The following is a 21734-nucleotide window of genomic DNA, read 5'->3' on the forward strand; positions in this document are numbered from 1 at the left end:
TTGACAGAAGGTCCACATGATTGTGTGATTATGTGTATCTGCATGTCTGCCTAATGTGTCCTGTATATGTGTGTGTGTGAGTGTGTGTGTGTGTGTGTGTGTGCGCATCTATCATCCGATGGCCAAACCTGAACACACACTCTTTGTCTATCGCTTGTTGCAAATTTCAGCCAAAAAGTCAAGTAAGGTGAAGTCAGTCATGTTAGAGAAATATGATAAATCATATCAGACGACTTTATGTTGCCTATGCAAGAAACAATGCACGTGCCTTACAAGACACAACTAACTACCACAGCAGTGTTTAGCAGGGTATTCTGCCTCTCTCCTCCAAACTCTGTGTGCTCACTTGTCCTTATTTGACCTGCTGTTGGCCCAAAAATGGTCTCATGCGGGCTGGGAGAGGAGCAGCAGCATGTACAGATTGTGTACAGATTAATCAGTGCATCTGTGGCAATGACACAGAGATCCGATGAACTATCAGTTCATAGCTGTTATCTCTTTTATTGAGAACAGCAGTGTTACAAGTGTTTTGTAAGCTAGCAAATGCTGCTGAAATAGTAAAAGTAGAAACATTTCTCTACACCCAAATGCTTACAGAACAGACCAGAGTTGTTGAAAATATTTTCAACAAACTGATGAGGTTTGATGGCACCCAAATATTCAAGCATGTCTCCTGACCAACTGAGCGACCGACCAACCGACCAACAGAATTAGGCTTTTGAAGACCTTTATACCATGGTAAAAAAAATAAAAAAAGTTGGGGAATATCAATACAGCCATCCAAGGAGAAAAAAGTCTGCCATGGTTAGAGGAGGAGGAGCAGAAGGGAGGAAAGATATAAAGTAGGATGAGGACAGACAGGCGGGGTGATTAAAAATACATCTGTGGAGGGGTATGGCAGACGTACATAAAAGTTCTCTATTTGTTTGTCAGTTGTCACTGCTAGTGATCATATCCCTCACTCCTTGTGTTCTCATTAATGTAATTGCCACACTGCATTATCAAGTTAAAGCAGTTCATCTAACTGACTGCCGGGTTTCGGTTATCACGCCTTGTTATAGTGTCACGGCTTGTCTCGTGCTGTAAGAGCCAGACTGAAATATATCCATCTGTCAATAAGACAGAAGGCGAGGATCAGAGAGTGGCAGATAAGATGATTCTGTTTATTGGGGCTGGACCAATTTGTTGGGCTTATCCAAAAACTGGATATCAGCCCATCAGTGGTGTCCATTTCAAAACACACATGTCTGTACAATGTCTGACAATCCAGCCAATGGTTTTTGATATATTTTAGTCTGGACCAAAGAGATGGACAAAGCGACTGACCAATCGACTGATATTGCCATCCATAATAAAAATATAATCAGCTTCATATGAGGCTTGAGAAATTCATATCAGTCTTGCTTTGGTGTCCACTAGGGCCGTTCTCAACCAAAGAAATTCTTAGTCAACTAACACTCACACGATTTTGTCGACTAATCGATTAGTTAATTTAATTTAGAAATCTGTGAAACTTTCTCCACAAAGAATCACACAAAAGCACTACTTTAAATGTGAATGGTAAATGTGTTTACCATAGATGTGCTCATAAGTTTCTTGGAAATAAGTCATTCAGCATGAAAAGCCATAAAAAATAATGACTAATCGACTAAAGAAATCTTAGTTGACCTAGACCGATTAGACGACTAATGGACTAAGAGGGGGCAGCCCTTGTCTCCACAGTCAGAATGAAAGAGTTAAAACATGGCAGAGGGCATCCCTCTTCACACTTTCCTCTAACCTGCCTTGGCCCCCTGTTGCTTGCACAAAAAATAAACAATACATATGCCTCTTTTGACCCATTTATAAACACATAATGCCCTTTTTCCTTCTTCCAACCTCTTCATCCCTCTCTCCAACCCTCCTCTCCCTTTAGAGTGCCCTTCACTGTCTGACCTCCAGATGGAGACACCACAGGGGAGAGAGGGTGATAGAAAGAAAATTAAAAAGTACAGGGGGGTTAGCAATACAGTGATGAATAGAAAGCAAAGGAAGGATGCAGAGATGGTCAGGAGATGTGGCCAAATATAGAGGGATGAAAAGAGGAATAGGTGAGATATTACATGTAGTGATAAAGGCTGTGAAAGTAGGCCTATGTGAGGGCGGTTCTGAGTCAGCCATGCCTGCCTGCCTGCCTGCCTGCCTGGCCAAACAAATAGTCCCGGGCTCCATCTATGCTGCAATACACGGCTTTAATTATCCATGATGTGTGTGTTAGTGTGTGTGCACAAACATATGTGTGTGAGTTTGCATGGCTGAGTGTGTCGCTTGCATTAAATGTCACTGTTGATGAAAAGCATGTTAATAATAAATGATACTGTGTGCATGTGCGAGAGAGAAACACAGTTAGAAAGGGAGCTAAAGAGAAAGGGAAGCATGAAAAGGAAAATAAGCAGGCCTGAAAGAGAAAGTTGAGGAATGATAGAGAATGATGATGAACGAGAGAACAAAAAAAGAGGGAAAGAGAGAGGCAGAAGGCGGGATTTTGTGTAAATAATACATGCGATTGATAATGGCTTTATTTCTATGTAAATAATTCTCTCTTTGCTCAGCCCAAGTCATGGACACTGAAATGAGTTTGCCTCAAAGCGACGCCATGCTCGCCATGATGCAGATGCAAGGCATTAAAGGGAATGACATTATATTAGGTAGAGTTAATGAGGGGAAATCACACTCCCAAAGTCAATACAGGAGAGTTTCCCCCACTCATGGTTCAACAGATCACCTCCACAGAAGATCCAGCGCATTTCAGTTCTGAGTCTATGCTCAAAAAGCTGAATAGAAATGGTTTTCTGGTAATGCTCCCATGCTGATGAAATCGCAGTAGGTGGATGACTGTCTATATCAGCGCAAGAAGCATAATGACCTATCAAAAGTTAAACATCTCAGCTGCTGTTTTAAGATTATTTATGGTTAGTCCCATGGCACAGTACTACATATGCATCAGATCAGATAGTTTGGTCATCAAGGGCAGTAATGATGACCGGGTGATTATATAACACCGGTCAACACAAAGAAATATCAGACTTAGTCATCAGAGTGGTCTGAAAGCACGTTCACCATCATCGACAAGTTCAGCCCACCTAAAAACTGCAGCCCAGCAACACAGCTTTGCACCTCAGAGCCGAAAGGCAGACACACAAGCGGAGGAACTTACTCCAAAATCCTGATGTGACAAAAATGTGTCCAGGTTAAACTCAGCAAAACCAGCGAGTCAAAACATGGATGGTAAACCTGTGCCTTGAGGATGACTCAGCTTTTAGACCTGAGGCAGTGAACCCTCACTTATCGTCATCCTACTGCATGAATCACTCACAACACATCACCACATCACACAAATCAAAGCACCACTGGAACGTATGAATCACTACATGAATCATCTAATCTAAATAGATGCATACAGTATGTCATCGTACAAACAAATCCCCTCTCAACATGTGTTGTGTGTCTAAACATTGGAGCAGCAGAGTCATAATTAAAAGGTTTGATTTACATTACCCGCTGGGCAGATGGACAAGTTGCATTATGCTCTTTAGCAAGGCACTGAGCCCCTTCTTGACTGAGTAGAGCTCTTCTGTGGCCTATGGTAGAAAACTGTGGTGGTTCCTACCGATGCTTAGGTAGAGCAATAATCTGAATGTCAAGCTGCCCTTCTCTTAACCTTTATTCAACCAGGATGTGTCGGTGTCATAATGGGATACTTTCATGCTTCATTCTGGTCATAATGTCACATCAAACAGGCACTGAAGCATCCAAATGCCTCTTTTGTCAGCCCAAGTGCCCCAAAGTGCCCTTGTGTTCAGCTCAAATAGCCCTCTGGTAGGTGAAGTGTGACCTTACCCCAAATGAACCCTACCCCTACCTGCCCTGCAAGTTGAGGCAAGGCCCATTATTTATTTTTGCCCCTGCTGCTTAGAGAATCTGCGCAAGGCGGTTGCTGCTTCTTCGGATAAAACTGGCAGTCGTTCAGTTTGCTGTACATCAGTGATGGTTAGCGGCAAGGTAACTCTTACCTGGGAGCGTCAAAGCTGTCATAGGATCCCACAGTGTAATGGCGGAACAGCCTTTTGGCTCGTTCTCCACGGCTCTCTGAAACACAAAATTACGGGGACATCAGCATGGTCGCACCTACATTAAATCCATTTGCAAGGCTTATTATACAGCAGGTACTGTTCAGTTACTGTATTACTATAATAATATATTATCTCTCTTTTACAGGTGGCTTTTCTTTGTTACAAGAAATTTGATCTGCTGATCAAAATCAACTGACATCAGACCTGCAACCTAAACTTAAGACTAAAAAGTGTATTAGTACTGACACAATTAATCAATTGACTAACAAATAAATCAACCAACATTAACAACCATAACATCAATAAATGTCATAAATTTCTATCATTATAAATTAAACAGCTTTGTGTTTTTGACTGTTGGTCAAAAGTTGAGATAGGCATTTTATTTATTTTTTGCCATTTAATTGCTGAAACAATCAAAGTAAAAATCGATAGATTACTCAATAATTCCAATAATACTTTGTTTTTGCAGACCTACAGTATATGCTTATAACGCTAAATTTACTACAGAACTAATGTAAACTTTAAAGCAATAATTTGACATTTTGGGAAATACACTTATTCACCTTCTTGCAGAGAGTTAGATAAGAGGATTGATAACCCTCATGTCTGTACGGTAAATATGAAGCACACATGGGAGACGTTAACCTTCAGGGCTTTCTTTCAGAAAGGTTTTATTTTAACCCAAACCATAATCTTTTCCTAAACATAACCAAGTACAGTAGGTTTGTTGCCTAAACCTAAGGAGATTTCTGGCAGAAGGGCCTGAAGTCAAACTTCTCCCATATGCATATGAAGCTACAACCAGCAGCCAGTTAGCTGGCTAAAGTCTGAAAAATGGGGAAAAACAGCTAGCTTGATCCTGTCCAAAGGTGACAAAATCCACCTACCAGCAGCTCACTAATTAACAAGTTATACCTTGTTTGTTTAATCGGCTGAAGTGTAAAAACGACATGTTGTGATTCTACGGGGGGTTTGTGTGCTGGACTATTTCTTGGCACAGAGCAGCGACTTCCTGAAGTCTGTCGTCACCGTGAGGTGTCCAGGCAACCAACGGCGTTAATACATAGTAGCTTATTGTCTTCAATCATTGTCACATAATACCAAGACTAGCATCTTAACCAATCAGGTTTTTGTGAGAGAATAAATTAGTTGAAAAGTCATAGGAGGGTAAATATGAAACTCCTGGCTAAAGATGTGTGTTTTCCCTTTGAAGCGATGAGTGTTTTTCAGGATGAGCCTGCTGTGTGTGTGTGTGTGTGTGTGTGTGTGTGTGTGTGTGTGTGTGCGTGCGTGCGTGCGTGCGTGCGTGCGTGCGTGCGTGCGTGCGTGCGTGTGTGCGTGCGTGTGTGTGTATGTGTGTGTATGCGTGTGTGTGTGTGTGTGTGACTGCTGGTGATCACCTGATCGGTTCTCTTGGCTTCGATGCATCACTTCCTCCACACAGTCAGAGGGGAACCAGCCTGTGCGACCCCTGACCGTCCCTTCCCAATATCCGCCTTCGCCAACACTCAACACTAGAGGGATGGGGGGGCAGGAAAGAGCAGCATATCAGGAAAAAGCAACACAACACGCACCAACACACACACACAAACACCAATTATAAATGAACACACGTAAAAAGACATTATACATTATACAGACAGAAAAGAAATAATGTAGACACACACACGGACATGCAAACCTCCTACATACTCACCAAGACATACATACCTGGCGACACCTTAGATTCACTCACAAATACACACATATTCATACCTGCAGACATTGAATACAAACATATATAGAGACCTTACACTCATGTTAGGACATGGCCATTTTACAAACTCATCTGAAGACACTTGGATCTGTCTCTGAGACTGATAGATCTCCATAGCAAGTATCTCCTCTCAGACTTGAGAAACATTATTTAAGTAATATTTTTCGTGCTTTTTATCAATGCTAGTCAACACACTGTTTTCTCAGGAGATCCTTAAAGTTTGACAATTTGGGAATTTTTTTTATTCGCTTTCTTGCTGGGTGTGAGATGAGAAGATCGATACCACTCCTATACTTGTCTGTTAAATATAAAGTTATAGCCAGCAGCTGGATAGCTTAGCTTAGCACAGTGACTGAAACCAGGTGTAAACAGCTAGCCTTGCTCTGTCCGAAGGTAACTAAATCCATCTACCAGCACCTCTAAAGCTCACAAACCGAAGTATAAAAATGGCAAGTTGTGGTTTTACGAGGGGTTATCTTCTCACCTAACTCTCGGCAACAATTTTGGTGGGAATGTTCAACTTCTCAGAGCTTGATTAAATGTTAAAGGGTTGCTACTAGAACCAACTCTGCATCCCAATGCAGCTTTTAGCCACTTTTAACTCATTTATTGTTTTCTGGTCCAAACTTGTCCCGAATGGTTGAATCTCACCATTGTCATCTGCCGTGTCCCCATATAACTTGTAGGCAGGAGCAAAACACAGAAAATCTGCACCAAAGCTTAAAGGAAACTGAATATTGGACTTACAATGGGATGCTCATGTGGCATGCTATGCCCTGTGTCATCCCTCTTCCCAGGATCCTATGTTCCCCAGCTCAATATCCTCTTAATATGATACATTAAGGAATTTATGATCTCAGCAATGTTTTTTTTCCCAAGTTCAAATGTTCGATGTATGTTTCCCTGGGTCAATACGTTGAAATCACCCATAGCTTAAATCCTTCTGATGTTATATTCCTCAATACAGTATTCTTGAATTTAGACATTGATATCTCCACAGTGGCTGAACATTTTTACCATTCAAACTGCATTCGAAACATCAATCTCCCTTTGTTCTTTTTGCAATTACATAATATACATAGGGGAACATAGGGATGATCCTAAGCAGTAAGCAGATAGCATTAGCTATGGTGTTGTGGTCAGTGCAAGGCCTATTGAAAGAGGCGGGGACACGAGTCTGGAGCTATGGGGTATGACACATGTGCAGTGTAACTGGAGCTGCGGTTGTGCGTTGCTATTGGCTCAATTTCGGCGAGCGCAGATCAGATTTTACTGCGCATGTGTTGTACCCCAAAGATATGACACGTTGACGCCCGACAGCTCCTCTTTTCACCTTCCTTGGGTCAGTGGATATTTGCCAGTGTAGTATTAGCTAATGGCAGGTAGATAAAGTAAATGTTCTTGTGATGCAGCATCTCACTGTGTGTCCAAAATACTTTATCAGGTAGATAAATGGTGTTAGCTTAAAAGCTGCTAATTAAATCTCAACTCTGGAATTGTTAAACCCCTGCAGTCAGCAGCTTATATATTATAAGGAACTATTTGGGGCTGTGCCAAAGCCCTAAACAGAGAGGGATTCTGTATAAGTAAGTAACATTTACATCTTTTAAAATGTGTCTGTAATGTTGCTTTGCATGTTTCTGAATGTGCCTTCAATTCACTTTTACAAGTGTGTTGATGTCAAAGCTGCCTGTTTGATTCATTAGTACCAGGTGTAATCAGCCTAACAAACACTGACTCCCAACCAGACAAACACTTTGAACTCACATGTAAGACAAAATGCAGTATTATGCTCCAGCACACACACACATCCACACTGTGGATCATGACATGAAAATGCACATACTCACCTTTGACCCTGTCTCCCTTATTGAAGCTGATTTCTCGCTCTCCCTGGGCAGAGTGTGATCGAGTAGCTACAAAGACGCGTCCTGGGACGGCACTGTAGAGGCGTCTCCGCTGGCCCGCGGTAGGTGCAGCTGTGCTGACAGGTGCAGGCCTGGGTGGGAGGGAGCAGGAGGTGGGGCGGATGATTTGAGACTGAAGTTTAGAACTCAAAGCTTCCTATAGGTATTGGTGACTAAATTGCTAAATGCAATACTTAGTTTTTTTGAGAGAAAGGGAACGCCTCTGTTAAACTGGCTACTTAAGACCGGAAATTTGATCATTTTTAAGACTGTTTGCCAGTTCTCCAAAAATGTGCCTGAACGGTCCAGGCCTCTCTATTAGGCCATATTTTAATGGTTTAATTTAAAGGCTGTCAAAGTTAACGCGTTAACACAAATTTGTTTTAATGCCACAAATTTCTTTAACGCATTAACGCAGTCGTGCTATCTCCACTTAAAATCGATTGTGTGTCTTCGTCGCTTTGTACGGTAAAGCAGGGTTTATGCTCGCCGTAGTGTAAAGCATGTAGGCGCCAACAGGGGCGTCCTGGTGCATTCAGGTGTGCCTCGTAAGCTCTGAGAAACTCTAGCTGTTGTTGTAAAGTAGCCTCCTGCCATCTAGTGGATCTTCTTTTTGTTGTTTAACAGATTGTTCCCCAATTGATCAATAGTATCAACTGGTGAAATAAGTTATTGTTATTACATATTAAATACATTATTTAACCGTTTAACTGATTTGTGAATTTGAAGAATCGTGACACCCCTAATAAATACAACGGCTTCAGTTCCCTGTCAGAAAGGGCTGTCTCACAGCAAGATAAAACCGTGAAAATATTCTAGATATTGCGTACACTTAAACTGAGATTGATTTTTTAATGTGAGCCTTTCTTTTACAGTAGCTAAAATACATTTTGCTGCTGCCCCCGTCCACATCAGTACATTGTTTAGCTTTCGTGCTGGTACTCCTGTCTGTTTCTCCAAACTGGGGGCGTGCCGGCCACCATCCACTGTAGGTAATATACTGATTATGAATAAGTTCCTCATACAGTATAACACCATTTCAAAATGTCCAAACTATCTCTTTAACCAGCCTAGATGAACCTACAGTATTCAACACTTAAAAAAGTGGAAGAAAGGTTCTTGTTCAGCAAGTTTTTGCCACTCACGCCTGTCTGCGACTCTGCCTGCTCCGGTCCTCCTTGTCTCCGATCCTTCCTCGGGACGGGGAACGCGTCCTCGCCCCTCTGGGACTGCTGGAGCTCCGTAGGGTTCCCGTATGTTTGTAGCCCTGAGAGAGACAGACAGGGAGAAAGCATATTACATTAAAGATATATGTTACAATACGACAAAAAATACATTCATTTTCAATTTTCCATCCATGCATGTGATAATTTCATATTATTGCTGCATACAGTATTCTGTGTATGATATTGTATTACCACTATAATTTTGAATAATTGTACAAGGTACGAGCACATATTAATGCAAAGTTTTGATTACAGCAATAGTTTTTTAGCTGTTTGGATGTTGTTTCTGTTTTTGTTTTAAGTTTCTGTATCTTTTTATTTTAAATACATTCACTACTACTTACACTAACTTACTAACAGTACATTTTCTATTTTTCTATTCATTTATTGTTAACGACTGCATCTATTTTTCTGTCGCTGGGACAACTTTAACTTTTTCTGACTGCCACATCTATAATTAATCATAAAAACTCTCCTAATGCCATTGACTGTAATTTGAAGAGTTCATAATGTTTACGCATGATAACATCAACATTCATATAATGCTACATATAATAGAATGCATGTACCAATGTCTCATAAATTATGTAGTTTTATTCCATGATGTATGTTTATGCCCATCACTCAGCATGATCACTCATCTGCTACATTGCCCATAAATAAAATATATGTACATTGATATTGTAGCTTATGCGAGAAAACATGATATAAGTTGCTGTATTGAGTACTGTTCACCACTAGAGGTTGATAAAGGTCATCCATTCTATTGTATAATGCCCCTTCAAATTGTATAATGCAATGGAAAAAGCCATTATGTGGGTATTAACTATTTCTCCAAGCTGCAGTTTGCACTTGTTAGTATCTACAACATTATTTTTGTAATAATAACAATTAGTGATATGTGTAGCTGTTTAATGGGGAGTGACTCTGAATTCTTTTGAGAGGTCAAAAGCTCCACAACACTTACTAAATGGACCTCAAGGTGAAGTTGTTTTGTCAACTGCCATTTACAATGTCAAGAACTTCTTCTTTCTCACACACACACCTGCACAGAGACTATGTTGGTCCCCGGAGCGTTGGGCACTGCCATCCAGTCTGGCAGGTTCATGCTGCTGTCGCTGTTGGCCCGGAGGAAGGGATGAGGGTTGGGTATTGTCAGAGTCCGGGTACTCTCCCGCCTCTGGGGGGCGTACTTTGGGGACTCCACAAAGGGAACTGGGAGGTGAGAGGAGACAGGAAAGTGTGAGAGAAAAAACACAGTTTGTTTTCTTTGTCGCTGCTCTTATTTTGCACATCCTCATACTCTACATACTCTAATTTAGTTTTCTTTATAATTTAAATTCCAACATGTTGTTGTGTTGTAAATGCTGCTAGAGAATATTCCTTATATTCTATTTCTCATTGCTGCTCCCTTTTGCTTTTTGATATAATGCCTAATTTCCCCTGTGAAGATCCAATTCATCATTTTACATTACAACATTACAGGACGTTACACATCTCCAAACTGGCATGCAAAATTCAGACCAGACTTCAGCTACTTACCCACATCTGTATCCCGGTGGTTTTTGATAATTTCTCCCAGCTCAAAATGGCCGGACATAACAGCCACCTGATTAAAACACACGTACAATCTTTTTGGATACAGTCATTTGGCGAAAAAAACACAAAATGTAAGGGTGGAACAAACTGTTCACTATTTCTCTTGTAATTACAGTAGGTAGCTATGTGGGTGATTTAATTGAAGCATTATTCTCCTGTATTTTCTTAATGACCCCATTTTGTCAGCGCTAAACTTGCACCTCTAATGGGCAAATTAACAAGTGATGAAAACCAGATTTGTGGCCATGGTGGCACGTTAAAAATCATATTTACAAGGGACATAGATTTGCTGTTTTCTTGAATAATAATAATACAGAAAACACATATGTGTACTCTCGCATGAGACCAAATTTTTGTATTCTTTCCACCATTGCACAAATGCTTTTGACCTTTTTTATTTTACAAACGACACAGGTCAGCACACAATCAGGCAAATTTCAATGCTTTCTCCCTGTTGTCTCCTTTCGTTTTGTCTCTCGCACAGACAAACACAACAGATTGTCTCAGCTGGCTTTTTCTGCACTGACAGAGTTAATATATTTAGATTAAGGGGTCACACGCAATCCAGCCACCTGGGACCTCTGTGTGCATCGCAGCACAATAATGGTTTAAAGTGAAATTAGGCCCTGGCACTTTCTGCTACGTTAACTTAATAAGACACTAAACCATACAACCACCCAACACGCATAATTATCCAGCCAGGCACACAGCCATTACCTGAAAGGGGGTCTGCCCACTGTTGTTCTTTGTGTCTTTATTTGCTCCCCGGTAGAGCAGAATTCGTGAACAGCTTTCCTGCAACAAACAGCACTGATTAATATACGTTACTCGTAAAATATAAATTGTATAATTACTGCTTAATGCAGAAATGCATGTAATCTGTTCACATGTATGCATTGGCTTTAGAAAGCACAGTGTTCTCTTCCTTTGACTTTGTCTGCATTTCCTTGTGCTATAATGTCAATTATATAGCAAAGATAAAGAGCATTTATGTGGCTTTCAACCAAGATATAAGGTGTTTAATCGTAACATTTTCTTTATTCTATAGAAGCTGAAATTTGATCTCTATGAAAAAGTGTGTCTACCTTGTTGTATAAAGCACAGATGTGCAAGGCAGTGTTTCCAGAGGCATTCTGGGAGGAAGAATCCGCCCCATAGAAAAGGAGGTGTTCCAGATGCTGCGAGTTACCATTCTGACAGGCCTGAGAGAGGATGAACAGATTGGAGGAGTGATGGAAAGATGGGGGGAGAGGGCAGGAAGATGTGGAAAAGGCAAAGAGTTTGTTAAGGAGGTAAAAAGAAAATGTACCAAAGAGTAAAAAAGGAAGGATTTATGTGGTTGTTTAATAAAGAGAACAGAGAGGCGGAGAAGCAAACAAGGATGAAGAACAGACAGTGACAAAGGGAGAGGAACAAGGTGACAGTTATTAAGTGACACCACATTTAATTAACACTACCTCCAAACTCAGAGGGCGAGAAAACAGAGCGAGAACACAAGCTAGATCCAATGATAACAATAATCGTACAATTATCAACATATGGACTCACACATACAGCATCATACAGTGGAAATCAAAACTGTATGCATGTTATTATTATTTAGTCATAGGCAATTTATGTTATTATTAGGGCTGTCAAAGTTAACGCGATAATGACACGCTAACGCAAATTCATTTTAACGCGACACATTTCTTTAATGCATTAACACAACTTGCTTACTTAGGTTGTAGCAGGCTCAGTTTTAAAGCTAGAGTGAAGATACTGGCATCATATGAAACTAGAAAACGCTCCAAACATGCGCTAAATTTTGGCGAGGAAAAACTGGCATGGTCATTTTCAAAGGGGTCCCTTGACCTCTAGCCTCAGGATGTGTGAATGAAAATGGGTTCTATGGGTACCAACGAGTCTCCCCTTTACAGACATGCCCACTTCATGATAATCACATGCAGTTTTGAGCAAGTCATAGTCAAGTCAGCACACTGACACACTGACAGCTGTTGTTGCCTGTTGGGCTGCAGTTTGCCATGTTATGATTTGAGCATATTTTTTATGCTAAATGTAGTACCTGTGAGGGTTTCTGGACAATATTTGTAATTATTTTGTGTTGTTAATTAATGTCCAATAATAAATATATACATACATTTACATAAAGCAGCATATTTGTCCACTCCCATGTTTACAAGTGTAATACATACTTGACAAATCTCCCTTTAAGGTACATTTTGAACAGATAAAAAATGTGTGATTTAATTGCGATTAATCACGATTAACTATGGACAATCATGCGATTAAGTATTTTAATTGATTGATAGCCCTAGTTATTATCAATTACGCCATGGCCGGATTAAATGGTCATTTCAGATTGACTGGCAGCTCTCCATTGCAATCACACATCAGGACACTTTTTTCACTATTTTAGGTCAATAACTTAACAATGAATGTAAATATATTTGTGAAGAACAGATATTAAACTACAGGTAATCATAGCAACACTACTTCTGTTCCATGGTGTATTATATGCCTGTTAACTCACTGGTGGATTACTTTTTTAAAATGACTATTTCACCTTCTTATCCTGTGGTAAGGGACAATATAAGCTTGACAATAAACACGATATTAGAAAATATTTAATTTAGTACATTTTCACCAACACATCATCCATTAGGGAACCCTTGAATTGCAATACCACTGGACTTTGCTCGTTGCTTCAGTATTATATACAGTAAATCCAAATGAAACTGAAAAACTCAACAGGGCCTCAAGGCTGATTTAATCCTGCCAAGAAATGTAAAAACACTGAATATTTCAAATTTTGGGGGGCCATGGAAATATCCAATTTTTAAGATATCAGTGAAAAAAACTGTCTAAATGTGGATTTAATAAAAAAAAATCTTAGTATCAATGCTAAACATAGGAGTCAAATCCCACTCAACACACACACAGACAGAATAAGATGGAGGCCACGAGTGGCTGGGAGAGGTGAAGAGACAGATGCTGATGAAGTGTGGGTGATCACACTGAGAGGAAGAGGCTGATACCTTATTATTCCTGTCCACTTCACTGCTGGAATATGAGGCCACAGAAGCAGGGTGGGTGGGATGAAGGGTGAAAGGTGTCCAAGATAAAAGATGAGAGGTGTAGTGTTTCATGGCATGAATGTTTTTTGACGTAGACACAGATGCTGCACATACGCAGACACTGGAACACAGAGTACACTGGTACATTACAAAAAGGATGCATGTACACTTGTGCAATACAAACAACAGAAACTAAAACCCCAAACACCCAAAGGCAGGATGTTTTTTTCTGGTGCTTTCAGACCACAACCCCCAAATAGACACGAATTAGGCCACTGACCCCATTAGATTGAAAGTTTTTGCCCCAAGCATCCTCTAACAAATGTTTTGCTGTTGATTTAGTGTGGAATTAACTGTATACACAGCACATGGGAGATAATACCAGAAAGAATGAAACCTGAGATTAAATACTTTCTGTATTTGCAATAATATTCTCTTAATTCTTTTATCCAAAAAGTCTGGAAAAAACCCTTTAAAGACCCTTGAAGTCTTAGCGGACCAAAATAATGGACACACCTGATGTGTCTCGTCCCAGCCGTTCTCGTCCCTGATGCCCAGTTTGGCGTGGTGGTAAAGCAGTGTTTCGCAGCAGGAGGTGTCCCCCCCTGTCAGCACAGTGTGGTAGAGCGGCGTCAGCCCTCGCCGGTCCTTATAGTCCGGAGACGCACCCAGAGACAGCAGGACCTGCAGAAAGACACAGCAGAGAAGGTAATCCTCATGCTCAGGCCATTCTCGAACGCTGGCAGTAATGATAACAATAAGGGAGTATAATAAAGTATGCAATTATTACTATGCAGTAAAATGATTATGAGCTAACAACATAATACACAAAGCAGCAAGGAAAAATATCTTAAGGTGGTTTCCAACTTCAAGAATATTCATGGGATATTAAATCAGGATGGGAACACATAGCCGGGGGTTCAGAGAGATCATGCAACACCTCAGGCTAGACAGCATTAAGTATTCAATCAGTCTGCAGTAAATCTTTATGCAGTTTAGCAGCTGTTTCTTTCCTTTGTAGAAAACATGGACTCTGACAATGTAACACATGCAATTATCTCCCCCTGAATGAGTTTCCCCCTCTACAGGTACCTGTCTTCATGGCGATTTGGGAGCTAAAGTTCTGGACAAATGCCTACAATGTAAATGTACCACACACCTTTAAATAAGGCAATCTGAATTTTAATGTATTCTTTTCTCTTTGGTTGAATAGAATAATTTTTTTGCCCATGTGCATTTTGTGTGTGGGTGGGTGTAGATTGCTGTGTGGGAGGGTCTGTTTATTCTGTCTTCAGCTTGTTTGCTTATACAGTAACACAAATGAAGATAATACTGCATCAGTTCCAGGGCAAGTATCCATCTTGCAGATACATACCCTGGTGTAAGTTGGATTTTCCTCTTTAATGGCATGGCAATGAAAACTCATTACTTATGATTAGATAACAGCATTTCTATAAAAGGAAAAACAACGCATGTGAATGTTTACCAGCAGGGCTGTATGGCGGTGGCCTCGCACAGCTTTGTGTACGGGTGTGAGTCCATCTTTGGCGCGGAAGTCAATGTGAGCACCTCCCTCCGCCAGGACCCGGATGGCCTCACCTCCACCGGGCTCACACTGCACCGCCAGGGACAGAGCAGTCTCTGGCGGACACACACACACAGAGATTCAAATAGAGTTTTTAATGGTCAGAAGGATTGGTTTGAAAGTCAAATTATTTGGAGGGCACTGGCCAGATTGTTTGCTCCCAGGGGGCCGCTTGAATACTCAGTGGGAAAACTGTTTCAACAATACATTTCAACTATTTACACACAAGCTCTTCTTTCCTTGCTTTGAGGTTATAATCTTGAACACCTGCAGCTTTCTCCTTGCAGGTTAGACAAAAAAAACAAACATATTAAACTCAACAAAAGAAAAAAGTTGTGTTTACGTTCAGTGTTTCTTACCAAAATGCGTTGTGTGTCTTGAGGTCTAACAAACATGTTGAGTGCATTTCCTTCTTCGTAAAATATGTGCAAAGACGAATTTTAAATCATGGGCTGCGGTTGAATAGTCTTTTTTGCTTAGGAAGGTGAAGCCTAACAGTGAAATGGCCCCAAACTAGCAGCCATGATTAGAGCTAGTCGAATTCTCGAAATGCTAAGGAAAATGTTGCTTCCTTTCTTATCTCCTTTAGCATAGGGTACACTGGACCATCCTTTACCAAAGAAATGGAGATAATGCCGTCCCACAATCCCTTGCGGCAGCAACATTTTAAGTGACGCACATCAATAACATCCGCCGTCGCATGATTACGTAGCTTAGTGTAAGTGCAGTCGGATTCTCTGAGAACGGCAGTTGTCTTTTCCTAAGTCCTTCACATCTTTTCTTGATCTCATGACATTTTCTATCGAGGTCAAGGGAAAGTGGTTAGGAAAAGACATTAGGACGTAATTTTTTGGGACTATTCAATCACAGCCAGTGTACTGTATACTAGCTTGCAGTCTTCTTCTTCACTCCCTTTGTTGGCTGAAGTTCATGAATAGTGAGGATCCAGACCCAGTTCCAGATCTGTCACTCTGCGCTTTTGGGTTTAAAAACAAAATAATTATTCCTCTATACGTGATAATAAAACAATTATTTGTAGCCGTTTTAAACGATAAATCCTCAGTATGTGGAAGGCTCTTGTGCCAGATCTGGCCCCTCCGAACGCTATATTTAAATTAGATTTAAAGGGAATTTTCAGGTACAGTTTCTGACAGAGAGCTTAAAGAAGACTCGCACCATGTTAATACTACTCCTAAATATGGTGGGAATTTGTAATATCAAATTTTGTATTCCCAGGTTTCTCAACAACATACCCTGAGACAATTCAGCCAACTGTAAAGTTTCCTGCAAATGTTCAAATTCACCTCTCTGCTAAAATGTAATGCAAATAAAAGCTTCTATTCACATCTCCTGATTGGTCTAATCCTATAAATCCAAATAAATACTAAAGCTGTTTTTCCCACTTTGCCAATTATGTTAACATCAAGTAAAGCAACAAAGAAACTCAATAAAACAATTTCAAAACAAAAGCAATGTTGTGTCACAACACTTTTAACCTCACTTAACACACTTGAACTTCTTCACAGGTTTCCCAGTCAAAACAGTGTACAGAGCGCTGGCTGCCATGGCGACAAGAGAGTTTTTGGCAAAGAGGAAAATGACTGAGGGCTTTTATCCTCAACCAGCTTCTGTGAAGCTCAGGTACAAATAATTTGGGGGGAATGTTTTCACAGCACTTCATCTGAAGTTACCATGTCGGGACGACTTAGGGAATGCCCATTAAACGGTTCCCTTGGCAGAGATGGAAGTGAGCCCCCGCTGACAGGAGCCACGCTGAATATGGTAGAATCATTTTATGTCCTATTAAAGGCACTCAGTGTGAGCCTTCTGCTGGGTGGGAAAGCATGAAGAAGGAGTTTCAGAGAGACAGGCAGGTCAAATGTAAAAAAGTGTTCACAATGGTTGTTTAATCTTTTTTTTTAACACATGGATTGAGTGAGTTTTTAATTCAAGCTTATTGTAGCAAAATAACTCAAGCAATGGAATTTTGTTATCCAAATTTAAAGTGATTAAGTCATTTTCTAACCATGGCTCCACTGATTTTTGTTTAAATTTCTCCCAAAAGCACAGAAACCAGGATCGAACATCAACCCCAAAGTAGCAGTAACCATCTCAAGTATTATTTTCATGTGTAGGGTGAGTATGTGGTGTGCATGTGATGTGAGTCGAGCATGTTAGCGAGTGGGGTTCATCGGAGCTCTCTGTTGGCCCCTGGTGTTCTGCAGTGGAAGTGTGTTTCACACCCGTGATGACAGGCGGTGTTTTGTGTTGTGACACTTTGCTCCCACAGCGGCTGGAGTGACACAGAGCAGCACACCCAGACTGTAAATGAGCCGTCTGCTGCCTGCGCCCCCTAAGCACCAACAGGATCTGAGAAAAGACACCAAATTGTGAACAGCATTGGCCCAGATCCTTGACAAAGTGTTAGGCCAACATACTGCAGAGCTGAGGGCAGAAAACGGAGGGGGAGAGAACGGCACAGCCACAGGTCACAAAGCTGCTGGCCAACGGCGCACTAATTTGGCAGAGAGGAGATGGTTAACTGCTTGATGATGTTAAATCTCAAGTACATGTTTATATGTTTGGACAGACAGGACAATTCAATAAATAGAGAGAGACAAATGAAGGAAAAAATGAGACAATATATGGGTGTGTAGATAGATGTACAGTATATATGGATGGATGGATGAAAAGAGCTGCAACAAGTAAAATCAGTATCAACGTCAACTTCTACTCTATTTTATCCTTCTTGTTTTAAGTCATTTTATTCATCTCATGAACGTGATGATTTTGATTTGTAAGGAATAGGGCTGTCAAGCGATTAAAATACTTAATCGCGATTAACTGCAAATTGCACTTTTTTTATCTGTTCAAAATGTATCTTAAAGGGAGATTTGTCGATTATTTAATACTCTACCAAAATGAGTGGGCAAATATGCTTGCTTTATGCAAACGTATGTATTTCTTATTGGAAATCAATTAACAACATAAACAATGATAAATATTGTCCAGAAACCCTCACAGGTACTACATTTAGCATAAAAAATATGCTCAAAACATAACATGGCAAACTCAAGCCCAGCAGGCAACAACAGCTGTCAGTGTGTCAGTGTGCTGACTTGACTATGACTTGCCCCAAACTGCATGCGATTATCATAAAGTGGGCATGTCTGTAAAGGGGAGACTCGTGGGTACCCATAGAACCCATTCTCAGAGGTCAAGGGACCACTTTGAAAATGTCCGTGCCAGTTTTTCCTCGCCAAAATTTTGTGTAAGTTTGGAGCGTTATTTAGCGTCCTTCTCGACAAGCTAGTAGGACATGTTGATACCAATGGATTCCTTAGGTTTTCTAGTTTCATATGATGCCAGTATCTTCACTCACCTTAAAAATCTCAAGTTGCGGTAATGCATTAAAGAAATTAGTGGCATGACAAACAAACAAATTTGCATGAACGCGTTATTATTGCGTTAACTTTGACAGACCTAGTAAAGAACTTTATAAACTTTCAAATAACTGCAATACAATTGTAGTCTGTAATTGTTATGGATGGATAGATGATGTGGATGAAGTGGATGGAGCTGAGGAAAATGTTAAATGACAGAGGGGAGGTGACAAGTCCTCAGGCTCTGAGGCACTCCTTACCGCCGGTGTCCGGATCCTGGTAGTTGGGATCGAGGCCTTTGTCTAAAAACTTGCCCATCTTGTCCACAGCGCTGGTTTGGATATAATCCATGAATTTCTTCAGGCTAGCCTGCATGCAGAGAGACACTTGCTGCTGTATTATAGGGAGCAGATAGTACTCCTTCTGCCAATACAGTGCAGAACAGCACATTATAACATAGTGCAGTATGGTACATTAACGAAGGGAAAATATATACAGATACACATGCACAAATACACTGACATGCATACTGTATTGATTTAAATTCACTCACACTGGGCCAGTATATTTATATGACTGAAACATGCAGCTGAAACCCTTGAGGACGAATAGGTTTCATACCTTAGTGTGCAGTTTGGCCAGTTGCTTCTCATCCAGATTGGTCTGTTTGTACACCCTGGTCTTGTAACGAAACTAAACCCGGGAGAGAATAAGAGAAAGGAAATGAAGAGTTAATCCTAACACAGAGGGCGTTTGTCCTTAATTCTCTTAGCTTTTGGCCTAGATCCATAAAATGGGGCCTGCAAGATTTATTGTACAGAGAAGCTTTATCTGGTTTGCTATACAAACCCCCTCTTCTACTTCACTGAAAACAAGAAATGTGAAAGGAATGGTCTCGCTTTACAGCAGTTTAAAGACAGTTTAGAGCCTCCACTGGGTCATAATACAGCATGAAAAGAAGGTGACTGTGCAGACTGGATAAGAGATTAGCAGGGAAGCTGAACAGTTCTGTGACATTCCTCTAAGAAGCGTTTATGAAACTTAATTCATAAACCAGGGTTTTCTATAACCTTAGATAACACAAGGAACATTTACAGTAGATGTAGTCTAAACTGCCTTAAGGTGCTGCTATTTTTTCCCTTCTTTTCTGTGTTGTAGAGTAAACCTTGGTCACATGATGTGAGGCAAAATGTTGAACAAGACAATCCTAATCTACTGCACTGACCATAATGCTGTAATATACAAGTTTCTTTGACTGACTGACTGGTCCTACCGTACCTACAGAGTACGACATATGGTTGACATCTAAGATAATTTAAAGAATACATTTTTCTGACAGTTTCTCAAAATGTATTATAAACTTTCAAAGAGGAAGCCATCACATCAGATTCGGATTTTGACCATTGCATTATTGAATAACAGTGACATGAGTACATGCAGACATACATCACTTCACTACTGTGTAGTCTTACAACTGTGTCAAAGGAAGACTGGAATAGTACCTCTAAATATGGTACCCCTTTCTCAAAGGACTGTGGGTACTCTCTGAGCAGCCTCTCCTCCTCCAGGAACTTGGCATCATGGCCGTCCGTGGCGGGCTGGAACAGACCATAGTTCAGGACGTCCCGCAGAGATTCGGTCAGGGAGCACAGCACCTGCTGCTTGGCCTTCCACACCGTGGCATCTGGGTTAAACCGCAAACATTTCTGCAGGAGAGACAGAATGAGACAAAGCTCAGATTTAAGTTTATAGATCATTGGTTAACTGGGAAACTCTAAATGTCTAGGAATAAAAATGACTTACATTAATAAACATCTTACCATGTGAAGAATCTTAAAAACAGTTGTGGTTTACAAGAGATTAAGAAAATACTTTGACAACATAAGCAGTTAAAACAAGGTAAGAAATATAAAGGCAGCCAAATTTAAGTGAATGACAAGTAATAATAGTCATATTAAAAGCAAGTCAGTGAGTTGAAAAACTGATTTAAAGATGATAAAGATGTAGCCAGACTCAGTTTATTCAATCAAGACACTAGAGGCCCAATAGAAACAACCTGATCACTTTTAGTTCATCTAAACTAAGAAATAGCCATTAGGAAGTGCATCATTTAAAAACAGTACTTAAAGGAAACTAAAGGAAAGGAAAGGACACTAAATTGTGGAAAAGCAACATTTATTCTTAAACTAGATATTTAGATATTTAAACCTCAGGCTGCAACATGCCTCATTTAGGGCGAAATGATCTCTCATGTTTCGGTGGCCAAACTAAATCTGTGCCTTAAAAATGAATTGTAACTAATGCAAAGATGCTAAAATTAGGATGTTTTGAACTTTCTGTTGCAGAATGAACCACAGCAGTACATTTCACAAGCTGGAGGCGACAAAAGGGGACATAAACCATCTAACTCTCTGTCCTCAAACAGATTTACTCTATAAACTTCTCAGGTGCTTTTATTTAAATAACTATTTGAGGCCCAAAGAGGTAAAAGTATTAATTATTTCTGAAGCATAACTTTTGATGGGGCCCAACTTCTAGGTTGGAAACCACTAGACTAAAATACCCAACTGTATTAAGTTGAAACTATCTCCACCTCGACCAGCTACAATGGTAAAACACTGATACATCAATATCGAGAATCCAAAATGTTTTATATTTGTCCCTGGGACCATCTTTCTGCAGAAACAGAACTTTTACTTTATCTGATAATACACCTGCACATTTACTTCAGTAGGATGTTGAATGTATAGACTTCTAATTGTAATGGAGTATTTTTTAGATTGCTTTATTGGCAATTTAACTTAAAGGTGCGAAATTTGAAATTCAGAGCATATCTATTGTCTCCACAAGGCACTCAACATGGCGATGGCTGAGCCGGCGGCTCACAGCTAACGGTGCTAACAGCACTAACAGTGCAAAAAACAGCAACACTGCTGACAGAGCTAACATTGTTTACCTGAGGGGGAACCGGAGGGTGGGTGCTACGCTTTCGCGACAATGGCGTCTGTCGGGACGGCGTTAACAGCTGTAACCGCCGTATGAGCACAGTGCAGAGCAGCGGCCATGAGCGAGCCAGTGGGGCAAGC

General features: G+C 40.5%; 1 protein-coding gene across 1 annotated transcript in view; it reads right to left on the reverse strand.

Moving 5' to 3' along the window:
* Positions 1 to 21734, reverse strand: part of shank1 (SH3 and multiple ankyrin repeat domains 1) — an 89379-nt gene that overhangs the window by 27363 nt on the left and 40282 nt on the right. The window contains exons 3-15 of the mRNA XM_037793230.1: positions 20151 to 20354; positions 19270 to 19341; positions 18909 to 19071; positions 15167 to 15321; positions 14197 to 14364; positions 11689 to 11805; positions 11321 to 11398; positions 10547 to 10613; positions 10050 to 10219; positions 8924 to 9045; positions 7722 to 7870; positions 5516 to 5629; positions 4053 to 4128 (exon numbers count right to left, since the gene is read on the reverse strand). Coding sequence (XP_037649158.1) covers positions 4053 to 4128; positions 5516 to 5629; positions 7722 to 7870; positions 8924 to 9045; positions 10050 to 10219; positions 10547 to 10613; positions 11321 to 11398; positions 11689 to 11805; positions 14197 to 14364; positions 15167 to 15321; positions 18909 to 19071; positions 19270 to 19341; positions 20151 to 20354 — 1655 coding nt within the window. The remainder of the gene's footprint in view (positions 1 to 4052; positions 4129 to 5515; positions 5630 to 7721; positions 7871 to 8923; positions 9046 to 10049; positions 10220 to 10546; positions 10614 to 11320; positions 11399 to 11688; positions 11806 to 14196; positions 14365 to 15166; positions 15322 to 18908; positions 19072 to 19269; positions 19342 to 20150; positions 20355 to 21734) is intronic.

This window comes from Sebastes umbrosus, chromosome 14 (assembly GCF_015220745.1).
Source record: "Sebastes umbrosus isolate fSebUmb1 chromosome 14, fSebUmb1.pri, whole genome shotgun sequence".
Classification (NCBI taxonomy): Eukaryota; Metazoa; Chordata; class Actinopteri; order Perciformes; family Sebastidae; genus Sebastes; species Sebastes umbrosus.